The sequence below is a fragment of the Amblyraja radiata genome, unplaced genomic scaffold (assembly GCF_010909765.2).
Source record: "Amblyraja radiata isolate CabotCenter1 unplaced genomic scaffold, sAmbRad1.1.pri S68, whole genome shotgun sequence".
Classification (NCBI taxonomy): domain Eukaryota; kingdom Metazoa; phylum Chordata; class Chondrichthyes; order Rajiformes; family Rajidae; genus Amblyraja; species Amblyraja radiata.
The window spans coordinates 256,832-274,164 of record NW_022630162.1 but is presented as its reverse complement, the minus strand read 5'-3'; the positions used below and the strand labels follow the sequence as shown (position 1 = coordinate 274,164).

The 17,333-nt window shown below is 51.5% G+C and overlaps 1 protein-coding gene and 1 long non-coding RNA gene across 3 annotated transcripts in view; both read left to right on the top strand.

Moving 5' to 3' along the window:
* Nucleotides 1–1,789, top strand: part of LOC116969522 (IgG receptor FcRn large subunit p51-like) — a 10,490-nt gene extending 8,701 nt beyond the window's left edge. The window contains exons 3-5 of the mRNA XM_033016378.1: nt 516–779; nt 1,103–1,210; nt 1,710–1,789. Coding sequence (XP_032872269.1) covers nt 539–779; nt 1,103–1,210; nt 1,710–1,789 — 429 coding nt within the window. The 5' untranslated portion in view covers nt 516–538. The remainder of the gene's footprint in view (nt 1–515; nt 780–1,102; nt 1,211–1,709) is intronic.
* An 810-nt stretch (nt 1,790–2,599) lies between these two features.
* On the top strand, nt 2,600–16,549 carry LOC116969513. 2 transcript variants are annotated; one of them, XR_004410805.1, is made up of 4 exons: nt 2,600–2,645; nt 2,964–3,011; nt 3,643–3,730; nt 16,539–16,549. It is a non-coding gene; the product is annotated as an uncharacterized LOC116969513 (long non-coding RNA). The 2 variants fall into 2 exon arrangements; XR_004410804.1 differs by lacking the exon at nt 16,539–16,549 and having other exon boundaries at nt 3,643–4,122.
* The last annotated feature ends 784 nt before the right edge of the window (nt 16,550–17,333 follow it).

The following is a 17,333-nucleotide window of genomic DNA, read 5'->3' as shown; positions in this document are numbered from 1 at the left end:
CCCCCCCTCACTGTCCCCCCCCTCACTGTCCCCCCCCCTCACTGTCCCCCCCCTCACTGTCCCCCCCCCCTCACTGTCCCCCCCCCTCACTGTCCCCCCTCACTGTCTCCCCCCTCACTGTCCCCCCCCTCACTGTCCCCCCCCTCACTGTCCCCCCCCTCACTGTCCCCCTCCCATCACTGTCCCCCCTCACTGTCCCCCCCCTCACTGTCCCCCCCTCACTGTCCCCCCCTCACTGTCTCCCCCTCACTGTCTCCCCCCTCACTGTCCCCCCTCACTGTCCCCCCCTCACTGTCTCCCCCCTCACTGTCCCCCCCTCCCTGCCCCCCCCCTCACTGTCCCCCCCTCACTGTCCCCCCTCACTGTCCCCCCCCTCACTGTCCCCCCCTCACTGTCCCCCCCCCTCACTGTCCCCCCCTCACTGTCCCCCCCCTCACTGTCCCCCCCCTCACTGTCTCCCCCCCTCACTGTTCCCCCCCTCACTGCCCCCCCCCTCACTGAGCCTCTCCCCACAGTTCAGCCCGAGGTGAGCATCTTCATGTCGGGGAATGGGCGCCGCGTGTGTTGTTTCACCACGGCCTTCTACCCGCGCTCCATCGAGGTGAACCTGGTGCGGGACGGCCTGGTCCTGGATGAGAGCCTCTCCCACGGGACGCTGCCCAACCACGACGGCACCTTCCAGCAGCGCCGCTGGGCCCACGTGGAGCCCGGGGACACGGCCCCGCTCTCCTGTCGTGTGGAGCACCCGGGGCTGTCCGAGCCCCTCGAGGTCTTCCTGGGTGAGTGGGGGCGGGGGGGGGGGAGTGGGAGATCGGAGAGAGGAAAGGGAAGGGTTAGGAAATAGAGGACTGGGTGAGGGAGGGGGGAGAGCGGGAGATTGGAGGGGGGGTATCAGATGGGGGGAGGGTGGGAGAGTTGGTGAGGAGGGGTGGGGTAACGCTCAGGGCAGGTGGATGAGGACGGATGCGGCTCCGGAAGGAGAGGAGGGGAGAGAATGGGAAGGGGTGAATGAGACTAGGGGAAGGAGAGATTGGGGGAGGGGAGGGGGATCCGGGACCCGGTGTCTGCCTCTCATCCGCCTGTGTTTGTGAATCTGGGACAGTCCGCAAGTCGGGCATCAACGTGATGACCATTGTCCTGGTGTTCGCTGTCCTGGTGCTGCTGGTGGCCGTGATCGTGGGGGGAGTCCTCTACTGGAAGAAGACACAAGGTAGGAGTGGGGGGAGACAGTGGAGGGGCGTCCACTCCTCAACCCCACCCTCCCCCCCCGACCCATGCCCCTCAACCTCCCCCCGAACTACGACCCTCAACCTCTCCCCGACCCCCGCCTCTTCTGATACAAGACGCCACGTTGTTCCATCTGTCTCCCGTCTCCTCCCCGCTCCCTCCCCAGACCCCCAGACCCCCGTCTCAACCTCTCTCCGCCCGCCCCTTCTGCCACGTGGGGGTAGGAGCACACGGGGGGGGGGGTGAACCAGACAACACAGTATCAGGCCCTTGGGCCCACCGTGTCCGCCCGTCAGGGGCCCGTGGACATTGCTCCCATTTGCCGGCTCTGGGCCGCTGGTTCTCTGCCTGGCAGCTCCGGGCCGGACATCCATCGGGCTGAGAGTCTCTGCTCCCCCTCCCCCCCTCTCGTGCAGCGCAAACACATTGCAGCCCCCGGGGGAGGGGGGATTATTCTCCAATCATCCTCCCTCAAACCGCAGCTCTGCCCCCGGGTCAACGTGACCTCCCGCCCGCCGCATGTGTCTGCATCATCCTCCGGGCACCTCCACCCGTGGCCTGACCCAGCGGAAACACCGAGTACAACTCAATCTGCCCCCCACTCCTCCTCCTCCATCTCCCCCTCCATCTCCCCCTCTCCACCCCCTCCATCTCCCCCTCCATCACCCACTCCACCGCCTCCATCTCCCCCTCCCCTCCCCTCCATCTCCCCCCGCCCTCTCCTCGCATCTCACCTTCTCCCCGCCTCACCACCCCCTCCCACCTCACTCCCCATCTCGCTCCTCGTTCCCTCATTGCCTACGACCCTCCCTCCCTCCTCCTCCAATCCCCTTGCCCTTGTGTTTCCATCCACCTTTCCCCCGCCTCCCTCACTCACCGTCCCCGTCTCCACTCTCCCTCCCGACCCCTCGTTCCCGTCTCCCCTCGTTCTCCCTCCCCCCGCCATCTCCCCCCCCCCCCCCGGGCCATCTCTGTGCGGGGTCGTCGGAGCCGGTGTGGGTGTGTGGGTGGGAGCGGGGGCCGGTGTGGGGGCCGGTGTGGGTGTGGGGCCCGGTGTGGTTGTGGGTGTGGGGACCGGTGTGGGGTTGGGGGCCAGTGTGGGAGCCGGTGTGGGTGTGGGGGCCGGTGTGGTTGTGGGGGCCGGTGTGGGTGTGGGGCCCGGTGTGGTTGTGGGTGTGGGGGCCGGTGTGGGTGTGTGGGTGGGAGCGGGGGCCGGTGTGGGTGTGGGGCCCGGTGTGGGGACCGGTGTGGGTGTGGGGGCCAGTGTGGGTGTGGAAGGGGGGGCCGGGCCAGCTCTTGTCCCACTCTTCCTCGTGTCACAGCCCAGCCCGTGTCGCTGTGTGTTGGTTGAGAGCTGAGGGTTTGACAACTGTCTCTGTGTTTTACAGCGGTGAATAGCGGCTACAATGCCACCAAGAGTAATACTGTGTTTTGTCGCGGCGCGCGTCCGTGTGTGTTGCGCGTTGTCCGTTGTGTCTGCGCGTAGTCCGTGGTGTGTCCGTGTGTGTCCGTGTGTCTGCGCGTGTCCGTGTGTGTTCCCGTGTATTTTTGTGCGCGTCAGTGTGACCTTGCGTAACCTGTCCACGTGTCTGCGCTGTGACCGTCTGTGCGCGTCCCCGCCACGTGTACGTGTCCGTGCGAGTCCCTGCGTCCCCGTGCGCGTGTCCGTCTGTCCGCGCCTCACTGCACCCACGGCGTCGCCAGTTGACGTGTAACGTCGCTCCTTCCCTCCGCAGCCTCGGAGCGCGGGGAAAACTCATCAAACTCGTCTGCTCCAGCCTGAGGTAGGAACTGGGACCCCCCGCAAACCCTGTGGGGGTGGCGTTTATTCTGCTGGAGGGAGGGGGGCAGTGGGTATAATTCCCAGTGGGGGGGGGGTTTATCACCGGGGAAGGGCGGGGGGGGGGGTTCCCGGCGGGGGAGCTGTGGGTTTAATGCCCCGTTGCGAGGGGAGGGGCTACTGTTTGTGTGTACGTGGTGGGGTGGGGGTTTGGGGGAGGTTTATGCCAGCGGTGTGTGTGTGTGTTGGTGGGGGGGGAGGGTATTATATCCAGTGAGGGGAAGGTGGGTATTTCCAGGGGGGCAGTTAATCCCGGGGTGGGGGGAGGGGGTGGTTTTATTGCTGATAATTGAGGGGATGGGGGGGGGGCGACACAGACACGACAGTGACATTAAAGAGACTTGTGGATGGACACGGGGAGCGGGGGGGGGGGTGACGCGCAGACAGATAGTCGGTGTGGGCAGCATGGTCGGCACAGCCAGTGTGGGCCGAAGGGCCTGTTGTTGTGCTGTACTGTCCTGTGGTGCTGGGGGAGTGTATTGCCGGCAGGGGGCGGGGAGTCAGTACTACTGCTACACGGGTGGGCTTGTGTCGCTCTGTAACCAACTCTCTCTCTGTCTGTCTGTCTCCCCCAGGGCCGCCGTGTGCCGCCGCCGCCGCCGGTACAGGAGCGTCGGTGGAGAGCGGGACAAGTTGGCGGGGTTTCTGCTGTGTGGGGGGGGGGTGTAATGGTGGGGTGGGGGGGTGAGCAATGAGCGCATCTACAGCTGATTTAGTGATTTGGACTTTGCGCTTCGCTCTGTGGGTCGCTGCTAATTTACTGACTGCACTGGGGGGGGGGGGGGGGGAGGGGCTGCTGCCCATAATGTTCCTGCAATGACGGGGTTCAGGGGGGGAACAGTCCCGATCAACATCTGGTGGGAATGAATCACAGCTGGAGCGTTGCAGCGCTGGTTGACCCGAGACCCGGAGACGGAGTGGATGGTTCCTGGCCTTGTGACGTCACATCCACCCGTGGACTGTGTGGGGGGGGGGGGGGGTTGATCAGGGAATGTGATTATTTGCTGGGGGGGGGCATGTTCTGCTTCACTGTCGCTACATAAATGTTCAATAAAATCCAGTGTTGTTCTCCAGCATGTTTGTTCCGTGGCTGCTTGTGGTGGTGGTGGGGGGTTGGGCGGTAACTGGGATGGGGGGTGGGGGTCAATCTGATTGGGGGGTGGGGGTCATGGGATTGGGGGGTGGGGATCACGGGATTGCGGGGTGTGGATCCGGGGGATTGGGGGTGTGGGGGTCACGGGGATTGGGGGGGGGGTAAAAGGGGGTGGGGATGGGGAGTGGGTTAGTCACGGGGATTGAGGGAGGGGGGTCACTGGATGGGGAGGTGGGGGTTCACGCGGGATTTGAGGGTGGGGGGTCCGGGGATGGAAGGGGGGGGGGTCCCGGGATTGAGGGTGGGGGTCACGGGGATTGACGGGTGGGGGGTCACGGGGACTGAGGGGTGGGGGTCACGGGGACTGAGGGGTGAGGGGTCACGGGTGATTGAGGGGTGGGGGGTCACGGGGATTGAGGGGTGGGGGGTCACGGGGATTGGGGGGTGGGGGGTCACGGGGATTGGGGGGTCTTGGGGGTGGGGGGCACTGGGATTGAGGTGTAGGGTCACTGGGTTTGGGGGGTGGGGGCCACTGGGATTGGGGGTGGATGGTCACTGGGATTTGGGGGGTGGGGGGACACTGGGAGGTGGGGGTTTACGGGGATTGAGGGGTGGGGGGTCACGGACGATGGGAGAGTGGGGGTCACGGCGATTGGGGGGCTGAGGGATCACAACCATGGGGAGGGGGGCAGTGGGGACACGGCCATGGGGAGGGGGTGGGGAAGGTGCCGGGACATCCTCGCGGGGCCGGTCCCACTTCCAACCGCGGAGCCGTCTGGAGCTGGTGCCGACGTCATCCTCACCAATCAGCTGGGCAGGAGGCGGGCCGACTGGATTTGGACGTCCCACGGCGTCGAGCGTTACGTCATCGCGCAACGCCACGCGCTAGGCGTACGCCGTCCAGACGCTGCGTACGCCGTCAAGACGCTGCGGGCCGTCGGGCCGTTCGCGCGCGGGGTTTTTGGACAGTGTCAGTGTTTCGGATGTCGGGACCAGCTCCGCACGACTCCATACGGCTCCGGCGACCGAAGTGGGACCGGCCCAGCGACGTCGTACGGATCAGGTGACCAAGTTAGGTCGCGCTAGCCGCATGCAGTCGCATGCTCGTGGGACAGGCCCTTAACTTAGCGGGCCAGGCAGCATCTCTGGAGAGAAGGAATGGGTGATGTTTCGGGTCGAGACCCTTCTTCAGACGGTGTCGACCCGAAGCGACCGTCATTCCTTCTCTCCACAGACGCTGCTTGAACGGATCAGTTACTCCAGCATTTTGTGTCTATCTTCGGTCTTGTATCGGGAAAGCTTTCTGCTCCCTGGTTGGCTCCTCCGTCAGCCTCTCTTCTGGGTTGGCAGGACTTTCACATGAAGAAAGACTGGATAGACTCGGCTTGTACTCGCTAGAATTTAGAAGATTGAGGGGGATCTTATAGAAGCTTACAAAATTCTTAAGGGGTTGGACAGGCTAGATGCAGGAAGATTGTTCCCGATGTTGGGGAAGTCCAGAACTAGGGGTCACAGTTTAAGGATAAGAGGGAAGTTTTTTAGGACCGAGATGAGAAAATCATTTTTTACACAGAGAGTGGTGAATCTGTGGAATTCTCTGCCACAGAAGGTAGTTGAGGCCAGTTCATTGGCTATATTTAAGAGGGAGTTAGATGTGGCCCTTGTGGCTAAAGGGATCAGGGGGTATGGAGAGAAGGCAGGGATGGGATACTGAGTTGGATGATCAAACATGATCATATTGAATGGCGGTGCAGGCTCGAAGGGCCGAATGGCCTACTCCTGTACCTATTTTCTATGTTTCTATGTCTATGTTCCATCCACAATCTAATGGCCAGCCGGAGAGAGACAACCAGGACACAGAGACCACCCTACGTTGCCCGGTGTCCGTCAAACCTACCTCCTGGTCCAGTAAGTTGGTGTGGATTGAATATGTCCACAATTCCCGGCCCAGTTCTACCACCGGCCTGTCTCCATCCCACTGCTCCCGAGGTTACCAGCCACCTCTGTTCCCAGACCAAGAGGAGAAGGTCTCCGTTCCCTCTGCCCAGCGGTTTGTGCGCCGCGGTCGTCAGACCTGGAGGGAGGCCCGTTCTGCTCTGCTCCGCACCGCTTCCAGGTATAGACGGCGGGCGGATCATCACCGGACCCCTGCCACTCGCTACCGCCCTGGGCAGAGGGTCTGCCTGTCCACCCGAGACCTCGTCCTCCGCGTTGAGTCCAGTAAGTTGGCGCCCGGTTTATTGGTCCATTCACTGTTCTCAGAGTCATCAACCGCTCTGCTGTCCGCCTTAGACTGCCCCGGTCTATGTGTATTCACCCCACCTTCCATGTATCCCGGGTTAAGCGTGAATCTTCCAGCTCCCTGTGTCCCGCTCCTGTGCTACCTCCGCCAGCCCGCACCATTGACGGTGGCCCCGTGTACATGGTGAAGCGGCTGCTGAAGTCCCGGCGGCGTGGCAGAGGGATCCACTACCTGAATGATTGGGAGGGCAACGGACCAGAGGAGAGGAGCTGGATCCCTGCCCGTCACATCCTGGACCCTTCCCTCATCCGTGGTTTTCATCAACAGCAACAACGGCCAGGAGGTGTCCGTGTGAGGGGGGGGGGGCTCCCGTCACACCTGCCGCGTCTCCAGATAGTTGAGACTCTCCACATTCCTCCCTGATGTAATCATGTTACACCTGCATTCACTCCGATGCCCTCATCAGTCGAGGGTTTACTGTTCACTTCACACCCAGATTTAATCTCGGAAGTTTCATCGTGTGCAGGAATTAGCGACCATTATATAATCCAAGCAAAACTGCGCTTAAAGCTTAAAGTTCCTTCAAAACCACCGCGTAAAATTTCCCTCTGGGAAAAAGTGAACAGCGAGGAATTTAACGTCTTAGCAAAAAAACTGGGAAAAGATTTCTTCAAACCTGCAACCAGATAAAAGATCCGTAAATGACAACTGGGTGTGGCTGAGAAACTCCTTCAATAATATTGTTACAAATCATGGTCCTCAAATACTAATTAAGGGCCGTGTGCGTCCTCCTTGGTTTTCGGCAAAACTGAAACGTCTCTGCAGTAAGAAAGAGAAGTCTTTTATCCGCGCCAATAAAAGGGGTACAAAACTGGACTGGGACAACTTTACTAGCGTGCGGAAGCAAGTTGGTCGTGCAATTAGGAATGCTCATAGACAACATGTTTCTTCTATTCTTGGGGGAGAGCAACCCAAGGCTTTTTGGAGATATGTGAAATCCAGACGGACAGACAACACTGGTGTCCAGATGCTTAAAGTGTACAACTGTCTGATCACTGAGGACCAGGCGAAAGCAGAAGATCTTGCAAACCAATTTCAACACGTTTTCACCCGGGAAGATGTGGAGCCTTCATCATTTCCAGTCCTACCGCCCAGCCCGTATGCTGATATGCCTGCTATTAAAATTGAGGTTGAAGGTGTCAAGAAGTTATTGCTCAACATTAATACCACAAAAGCAATTGGACCAGATCAGATACAGAATCAAGCCCTCAAGATCGCAGCCGAAGAACTGGCTCCAGTTTTGCAGTTCATTTTCCAACAATCGCTTGACTCGGGCGATGTTCCGCTGGATTGGAGGAAGGCTAACATCACTCCTCTCTTTAAGAAGGGTTCAACCACAAACCCAGCGAATTATCGTCCTGTTTCATTAACAAGTACTTGCTGCAAATTGCTGGAGCATATCATTGATAGTAATCTGATGCGTCACGTGAGCAAACATAACATTCTTGCCGACAACCAACATGCATTTAGGAGACATAGATCATGCGAGTCTCAGCTTATCCTGACGACAAATGACCTGGCTAAGCACCTTGATAGTAACGTCATCACGGATTTAGTTGTGCTGGACTTTTCTAAAGCATTTGATGTCATCCCACACCAGAGACTGCTTCGGAAGCTTGACTTCTATGGTATTCGTTCCAACACGAAACGATGGATTTCCAGTTTTCTGACAAAACGTCTTCAGCGTGTGTGTGTGTGAACGGAAAGAGCTCCAATTGGCACCCAGTGTTGAGTGGTACACCACAGGGCACAGTACTTGGCCCACGTCTATTTTTGCTTTACATAAATGACATCCATGAAAAAGTCGCAAGTACGACCAGACTATTCGCTGATAATTGTTTGCTGTACCGTCCAATTAGTCAACTGATGATGAAGATGCTCTCCAAAAGGATCTCGATACTATGGTTGAGTGGTCACAACAATGGAGCATGTAGTTCAACACTTCCAAATGTGAAACCATGCGTGTCACCAGAAAGAGGAATCCAGGCGTCACATCTTACAACATACCTGGTGCCACCCTTGAAGAATCCAAACATACCAAGTATCTTGGCATCAAATTGCAGAATGATCTGCGTTGGAATGGTCAGACTCATCATGCAACGGTGAAAGCAACAGGGGTCCTAAACTTCCTGAGGCGCAACTTTCATCATAGTTCAACTTCTGTCAAGGAGAATCTATACTTCACCCTCGTTAGACAACATTTGGACTACGCAGTTGCAGCATGGGACCCATACACAAATAAAAACATTTCTTCCATCGAACGTGTCCAAAGACAGGCAGCTCGATTTGTTACTAACACCTATCCGAGAGTGAAGCGAGTGTCACCAAACTTCTGAATTCTCTGGGGTGGAACGCTCTACAAGACAGACGTGAAGCTCACCGTTTGACCTGTTTTTACAAAATGTTAAATGGTCAGCTAGACATAGATTACAAGACCTACACCAAACCCAAACCAATTAGGAGCAGACGAGGGCATTCGATCCAATTTGTGATCCCAGCTACAAAGACAGATGTGTACAGCAATTCGTTCTTCCCCCGCACAATTAAAGCATGGAATAATCTCCACCCAACTATAGTTACCCAACCAGACGCAACTACATTTAAAGTTTTAAATTTAAATTTAAAGTCCCAATAACCCTTTCTGGCTTCAGTCCTCCCTCCACCACCTCCAGTTTAAATTCAATTTGGAATATTTTGGAGGACCAAGAAAGCAAGAACCAAGATATGCCCGCTATCTACATTCACTCACTGCCGACTAATCACCAATGAAGATACATGAAGATATTTCTGACACACATTTTGCTGATAGAAGTGTATAAAATGATGACTAACGTCGATAAGATAATCAGTCAAGAACTATTTCCAGGTTTGAAGTGTGAAAGATTAGAGGGCATTGGTGAAGAAGGTTTAAAGGAAACGGGAGGATAAAGTGACTTCACACACATGTTGATGGGTGCCTGGACCGCGTTGCCAGGGGGTGGAGGTCAAAGCTGATACGGAAGCGGCGTTTAATAGGCTGCTCGATTGGCATATGGGAATCCTGGTTTAGAAAATCGAGAACATCGGACGTTTTGGAATTCAGAAAACTGGAAAGCTGCTATAACTTACTGAAACGGCAGCAGATAAATCAACGATGAATAACAAGATGGAGACATCAAAACGGAAACGTATTAACAGGAAAGTGGTTCCTTTCCCCTTTCCGCTCATCAGAACTAATGTACCAACTAATTGGACGACAGATGGCGCAATGGGCTAAGTGCTCGGCTCACAAGACACTTCACCCACCTTTGCCCGTGTGTGAATGTGTGTGAGTGATTGGTGGTGGTCGGAGAGGCCGTAGGCGCAGATTGGCAGCCACGCTTCCGTCAGTCTGCCCCAGGGCAGCTGTGGCTACAGAAGTAGCTTACCACCACCGAGTGTGACTGAGGAATGTATGAATAATGCAATGTAAAGCGCCTTGAGTATTCTAGAAAGGCGCTAAATAAATCCCATCCATTATTATTATTATTATCTCCGATAGGCTGCGTCCACATGAGTTAGCAGGAGGCAGGGACAAGAACATTTGTTTCATTATCTGTACAATTTGTTGCAGATAGTTAAACATAGAAACATAGAAAATAGGTGCAGCAGTAGGCCATTCGGCCCTTCGAGTCTGCACCGCCATTCGATATGACCATGGCTGATCATCCAACTCATTATCCCATCCCTGCCTTCTCTCCATAACCCCCTGATCCCTTTAGCCACAAGGGCCACATCTAACTCCCTCTTAAATATAGTCAATGAACTGTCCTCAACTACCTTCTGTGGCAGAGAATTCCACAGATTCACCACTCTCTGTGTAAAAAATAATTTTCCCATCTCGGTCCTAAAAGATTTCCCTCATCCTTAACCTGTGATCCCTAGTTCTGGACTTCCCCAACATCGGGAATAATCTTCCTGCATATAGCCTGTCCAACCCCTTAAAAATGTTGTAAGTTTCTATGAGATCCCCCCTCAATCTTCTAAATTCTAGCGTTGACAAGCCGAGTCTATCCAGTCTTTCTTCATATGAAAGTCCTGCCATCCCAGGAATCAGTCTGGTGAACCTTCTCTGTGCTCCCTCTATGGCAAGAATGTCTTTCCTCAGATTAAACTGAGAGGTGTGCTGGGCACGCAAGACTAGACGAACAAAACATGACAACAATGTGACAACTTGAGGAGAAACAGAAATGGTTAATTTTAATACGGACAAAAATACAGATCGAGCTATTTGTGGTTCGAGAATTCAGTGTTGAATCTTCCGGCTGCAAGATGCCCAGACACAAAGTCAGAGAGTAAATCAGAGTGGAAACAGGCCCTTCGGCCCCACCTGCCAATGCTGACCAACATGCCCCATCTCCACGAGTCGCACCTACGTGTGTTTGCCCCCTACCCCTCCAAACGTGCCCTATCCATGTACCAGTACAAATGTTTATTAAACGTTGCCCGCCATCATTTGTGTAAAAAAGTCAGCCACGGGGTTCCTATTAAATATTCCCCCCTACAACTTTAACCCATGTTCCCTGGTTCTCGATTCCCCTGTTCTGGGCAGGAGACTGTGCGTTTAGCAGAACTATCTCTCACATGATTGTGTGCACTTGTATAAAATCGCCCCTCAACCTCCTGCATTCCAACAAATACAGTCCTGGCCTGTTCATTCTCTCCCTGTAGCTCAGGCCCTTTGGTCCTGGCAACAACTTTGTAAATCTTCTCTGCATTCTTTCCAGTTTGACAACATCTTTCCTATAACACGATGACCAAATCTGTATACAGTAGTCTGACATTGGCCTCACCTACGTCATATATAACTGCAACATGACCTCCCAACTTCTATACTCGGTATTCTGACTGATGAAGGCCAATGTACCAAAAGCCGTTTTGACCACCCTATTTACTAGTGACGACAATTTTAAGGAACTATTTACCTGTACTCTATCCCTCTGCTCCAAACCACGTCCCAGCGACTTCACATTCACTGTGTACGTCTTTCCTATGTTCCATTTCTCAAAACGCAACACCTCACGTTTCTCTGTATTAAATCCCATCAATTGTTTTTCAGGCTTCAGTCAAAAAAACAATCCTCCACCATCACCATCTGGTTCCTTCTATGAAACTAAATTTCTATTCATTCAGCTATCGATGCCTCCTTGGGTCCCATGTGAAAGAATACACAATAAACTGAGATGCTGCAACCATGTAAAATGTGAAGTTGCTGGAATCTGCAGAAAGGCTCCAACCCGAAATGTCAGCTATCCATTCTTTCCCAAGATGCCTGATCCGCTGAGTTACTCCAACCTACTCTTTTGCAGACGGTGTTGAAGTCTCTTTCGTTAAACATCATAATGGGTATTGTTATAGTTGTTTGTGTGTGTGTGTGTGTGTGTGTGTGTGTGTGTGTGTGTGTGTGTGTGTGTGTGTGTGTGTGTGTGTGTGTGTGTGTGTGTGTGTGTGTGTGTGTGTGTGTGTGTGTGTGTGTGTGTATGTGTGTGTGTGCGTGTGTGTGTGTGTGTGTGCGTGCGTGCGTGCGTGTGTGTGTGTGCGTGCGTGCGTGCGTGTGTGTGTGTGTGTGTGTGTGCGTGCGTGCGTGTGTGTGTGTGTGCGTGCATGTGCGTGCGTGTGTGTGTGTGTGTGTGTGCGTGTGTGTGCGTGTGGGTGTGTGTGCGTGTGTGCGTGTGTGCGTGCGTGCGTGTGTGTGTGTGTGTGTGTACGTTTGTGTGTGTGTGTATGTGTGTGTACGCGTGTGTGTGTGTACGTGTGTGTGTGTGTACGTGTGTTTGTGTGTGTGTGTGTGTGTGTGTGTGAGAGAGACAGAGAGAAATTGACATAAACATATCTCTCTCTCTCTCTTCCGCTTTCTCTCTGTCTGTCTGTGCGTGTGTGGTGAGAGGAATATACAATGATCTATGGAAGTGTATATTGTGCTGGCCACTGCTACACGAGCTATCCACGGTTGCAATCGTTGGGGTTACAGTTACTATTAGAGTTACTTTGCTCAACGCAAATTGATGAAACTGATACCAAAGGGATACAAATTGTGAATATACGAGTATACGAGGAAATGTACACGCGATCCCCAGACAGAAAAACCCGTTTACAATGATATGTCGGAGATATTTTAGAACGGATAAGAAACCAGCGTTGTTCTGAATTGTTGAATCATTTCTTAGTTAAATATTTACATCCATCCATCTAGGAAGAGTGGAACGGAGAGTCTTTGCGATTATTTATAAACTCCTTCGCTCCTTGGCAAAAATTGAGACAAAATGCCGGAGTTACTCCGCGGGACGGGCAGCATCTCTGGAGAGGGGGTGCGTGACGTTTCGGGTCGTTACCCTTCTTCAGACTGAGAGTCTGGGGAAAGGGAAACGAGAGATGTAGATGGTGATGTAGAGAGATATAGAACAAATGAATGTAATATAAGTAAAAGGTAACGACGATTCGGTAAACAGGCCATTGTTAGCTGTTTGCGAGGCGAGAAGGAGAAACTAGTGCGACTTGGGTGGGGGTGCAGAGTTAAACATTGGGATGGAGAGACAGCAAATGCAGGGGTTACTTGAAGTTAGATAAATCAATATTCATACCACTGGGTTGTAACTGCCCAGGAGAAATATGAGATACCCGGGCGTTCACGTTGCTGAATGAGGTCGTGATGCAACACATCTGTCTAATACTAGATGCATGATGTGCAAATGAGCCGCTTCCCGTTTATCTTTGTCTTTCAATGTTTGTGTTATCATCTCTGTCCTTTGTGCAATCATCTGCCAATCAAAACTACTGCGATGCTATATCCATATAACCATATAACCATATAATGTCCGGCTTTGCCCCGTAACACGTCTCTTCCAGCTTCAACCCCCCCCCCCTCACCCACTGCAATGTGTGAAGAAGGTCACGACCCTAAATGCCGCGTATTTATGTTCTCCACAGATGCCCCCTGACCCACTGCATTACTCCAACAAAGTGTCTATTTCTGAATAATTTGCTTCATAGTGCAGAGTTAAACATGCTCCATTTATCTTCTATCTGACAGCAAAGCAGAAATTATCCCACATAAATATAACATGGTGATCACTTGCCAGTTCAGCGAGCCAGTGGATGCTCTCGAGATTTGCAAGAGCAGTTCTATTGCCAGCTCTGATCAACAATGCATTGAGCACGGCCCAGGTCTGACTAAAGAAATCTATTTTTATTCAATTACCTAATTCAGATTTATAACATTTGTCATTCTACAGCAAATTTGTTCGTAGTGAAACACAATTCCTATCTGCAGCAGTGTAGTATTGTGTAAAATACTGTAACTATGAACAAGCATAAACATCACCGGTTGAAATGAGAGTGAAGACGCCGGATAAAATATCTTGAATAATGTATAATACATTTAGAGAATTCAATTTCTGCTTGTTACTTGCTATCTATTGTACAGGGTGCTGGTGAGACCACACCTCGAGTATTGGGCGCAATTGTGGTCTCCGAATTTGCGGAAGGACATTCTAGCTATTGTGGGAGTGCAGCGCAGGTTCACCAGGTTGATTCCCGGGATGGCGGGACTAACATGTAAAGAGAGAATGGGTCGTTAAGATGGGCTTATGTTTACTGGAATTTAGAAGTATGAGAGGGGATGCAGGTAAAGTGTTCCCAAAGTTGGGGGAGCCCAGAACCAGGGGTCACAGTATAGGAATAAAGGGTAGCCCATTTTGGGCTGAGATGAAGAAAAGAGTTTTCAACCAGAGTGTTGTGAATCTGTGGAATTCTCTGCACAGAAAGCAATGGAGGCCATTTCACTGGATGTGTTCAACAGAGAGTTCGATATAGCCATTAGGGCTAACGGAATCAAGAAATATGGGGAGGAAGCAGGAACGGCATATTGATTTTGGATGATCAGCCATTATCATATTGAACGGCGGTGCTGGATCGACGGGCCGAATGGCCTACTCAGGCACCTATTTTCCATGTCTCTAAGTAATTTGGATACATTTTGGGTGGATTTCAAATCAAATTAATTCAAAATGCAAAACTGCCCCCAGTAAATGCTAAACATTCTGGATTTTGTCAAGCTGAAGGGCACCCACACCGGCACAAATTCTTGCTTCAGTTCATTCTAACGTGGATCTAAATATAAACGTTCTCATTGATGTTAAATTGTGTGAATTTGAATGAATCATTCCCCTGATGTGTTGCAGCTACTGGGACTCAAATTAACCGATTTGTTGCAATGTCTATAGTCAATTGATGCAATCACGTGGTATAGACGTGTGTCACCAGAGGCTTCTTCTATATATAAATACGGCATTATTTAAGGTCCAGGCATATTACCGGGTGGAACAGGATATAATTCCTCAAAAGATGGAGTGACACGTAATTTTGCAGATTGAAATAATTTAATACACCATTCTTGGAACAATTGGGGTACCCGGTAAACCATTTAAAACCGGGTAAAACTTGTTATTGCCAGCAAGTTTCATACACATGTCTATTGAATGGATGTGTTGCTTTTGATGACGTAAATGTCGAATTTCAAATGAATTCACATCTGTTTTCCCGTTGTGTTCAATTGATCAAATTCAGCTGATTGTGTTGGGGTTCTTAATAGAAATAGACACATGTCTGGTGGACATTTAATGTGCATGGTTTGTTTGTCGACAAGACAACCACTCCTGAAATATTTAAGAAGGAACTGCAGATGCTGGAAATCGAAGTTAGACAAAAGTGCTGGAGAAACTCATCGGGTGCAGCAGCATCTATGGAGCGAAGGAAATAGGCAACATTTCGGGCCGAAACCCTTCATCAGATCAGTCTCACTCTGATACAAAAATATACCTGCCGGGTCTAGGGGACAGGGAAGGTGTGTGTCCTCACAAAAACAATGCCGCAGCAACTCAGCGAGGCAGGCAGCATCTATGGAGAGATCGAATGGGTGACATAGCAATATTTAAAATAGTTGCAGAAGGAGACTATTTGGCCCTTCGAGCCTGCATCTACATTCAGTGTGATCATGGCAGATCATCCACAATCCGTAACCCGTGCCTACCTTCTCCTCGTATCCCTTGATTCCGCTACCCCCAAGTGCTCTATCTATATTTTAAATTAATCTAGTGAATTGGTCTCCACTGCTTTCTGTGGCAGAGAATTCGTCAAATTCACAACTCTCAGGGTTATTTTTTTTCTCATCTCAGTTTTAAATGACCTCCCCTTTATTCTGAGACTGTGGCCCCTGGTTCTGGACTCCCCCACCATTTGGAACATGTTCCTGCATCTAGCCTGACCAGTCCTTTTATAATTGTATACGTTTAAGATACCCCCTCATCCTTCTAAACTCAGTGAATAAAAGCCTAGTCTTTTCAATCTTTCCTCATATCACAGTCCCGCCATCCCAGACATGAATCTCGTGAACCTACACTGCACTGCCTCAATCACAATATCCTCAAATTATGAGACCAAAACTGTACACAATACTCCAGATGTGGTCTCACCAGAGCCCTATACAACTGCAGAAGAACCACTTTACTCCTATACTGAAATCCTCTTGTTATGAAGGCCAACATTCCATTAGCTTTCTTCACTGCTTGCTGTACCTGTAAGCCAGCTTTTAGTGACCGGTGTACAAGGACACCCAGGTCGCGCTGTACCTCCCCCTTACCTAACCTAACCCCATTGAGATAATAATCTGCCCCCGATGGGTAGGCAGGGAATGGAGGGATCTGGATCTCGACCTGGCAGAGGAGATTTTCTGAACGTACACAGACATTGAGGAGCGAACGACCTGCTGGTGCACTGTACTATTTGTCATCAATATCATATATTACTAAAACTCAGTTCTTGACCGCTTTTCCCGAACTGTGCTGCGATTTCCGAGAGAACGCCGCCACCTACGGCCGTCATTTTGGCCACCTCCCTCAGAGCCCCCCTCTACCACGTGTGTGCCGAGGATTTTCCCCCTCGATGAAATATGACCGAGATTCTTGATTCCTTTAGTATCTAAAAATTCTCAGAAGTGATAAATCTGTCTGTAAATTTTTCTTCAGATGCGTTTTCATTTTGTACGTAAAAACCCACTTGAGAACCATGGGCGATTTATTAAAAAAAAATACAGCCAGATTTATCACTTCTGAAACTTTTTAGATGCCAAAGGAATCAAGAAAAAACACAAATAATGCTTTAGTGTTGATGAAATGTAGTGAGCAAACGGCCAATGTTCGCTAAGCACTCTGTTTGTTGTCCCTTCAGCTCTCACTTCTATCTACTGCCATTTCCCCTCACTTTTGGAATTCTGAAGTAGGCTAAATGTCTCACATGCTCATCCCGATTTCCATAATTATTTGCAGCGCAAAAATGGACATTTTCGCCGGGTTTTAACGGATCCGCTACGTTCAGATTCAGATTCAGATTCAGATTCAACTTTAATTGTCGTTGTCAGTGTACAATACAGAGACAACGAAATGCGGTTAGCATCTCCCTGGAAGATGGAGTTGGAAACAATAATAATAATAATAAATTTTATATTTAATGGGCGCCTTTCATACAAAATCTCAAGGACACCTTACATAGTAAACATATAATCAGAATAAAATAAGTAATAAAGACATCACAGAGACACAAATTAAAAACAGAATTCATTCCAAAAACAGAAAATCAAAAACACAGTGTGAAGAGGGAGCAGCGGCAACCAAATCGTGCCAGCGTCCACTCTCTCTTCACGGCAGCCATCTTGGACACAGACTTACAGGATTACATTAGACAAAAAAAATCATCCCCCCACAATGGATACCACTGTGGAGGAAGGCACAATGTCCAGTCCCCATCCCCAGTTCACCCCAAAGTCAGGCCTATTGAGGCCACCGCAATTGCCTCTACGG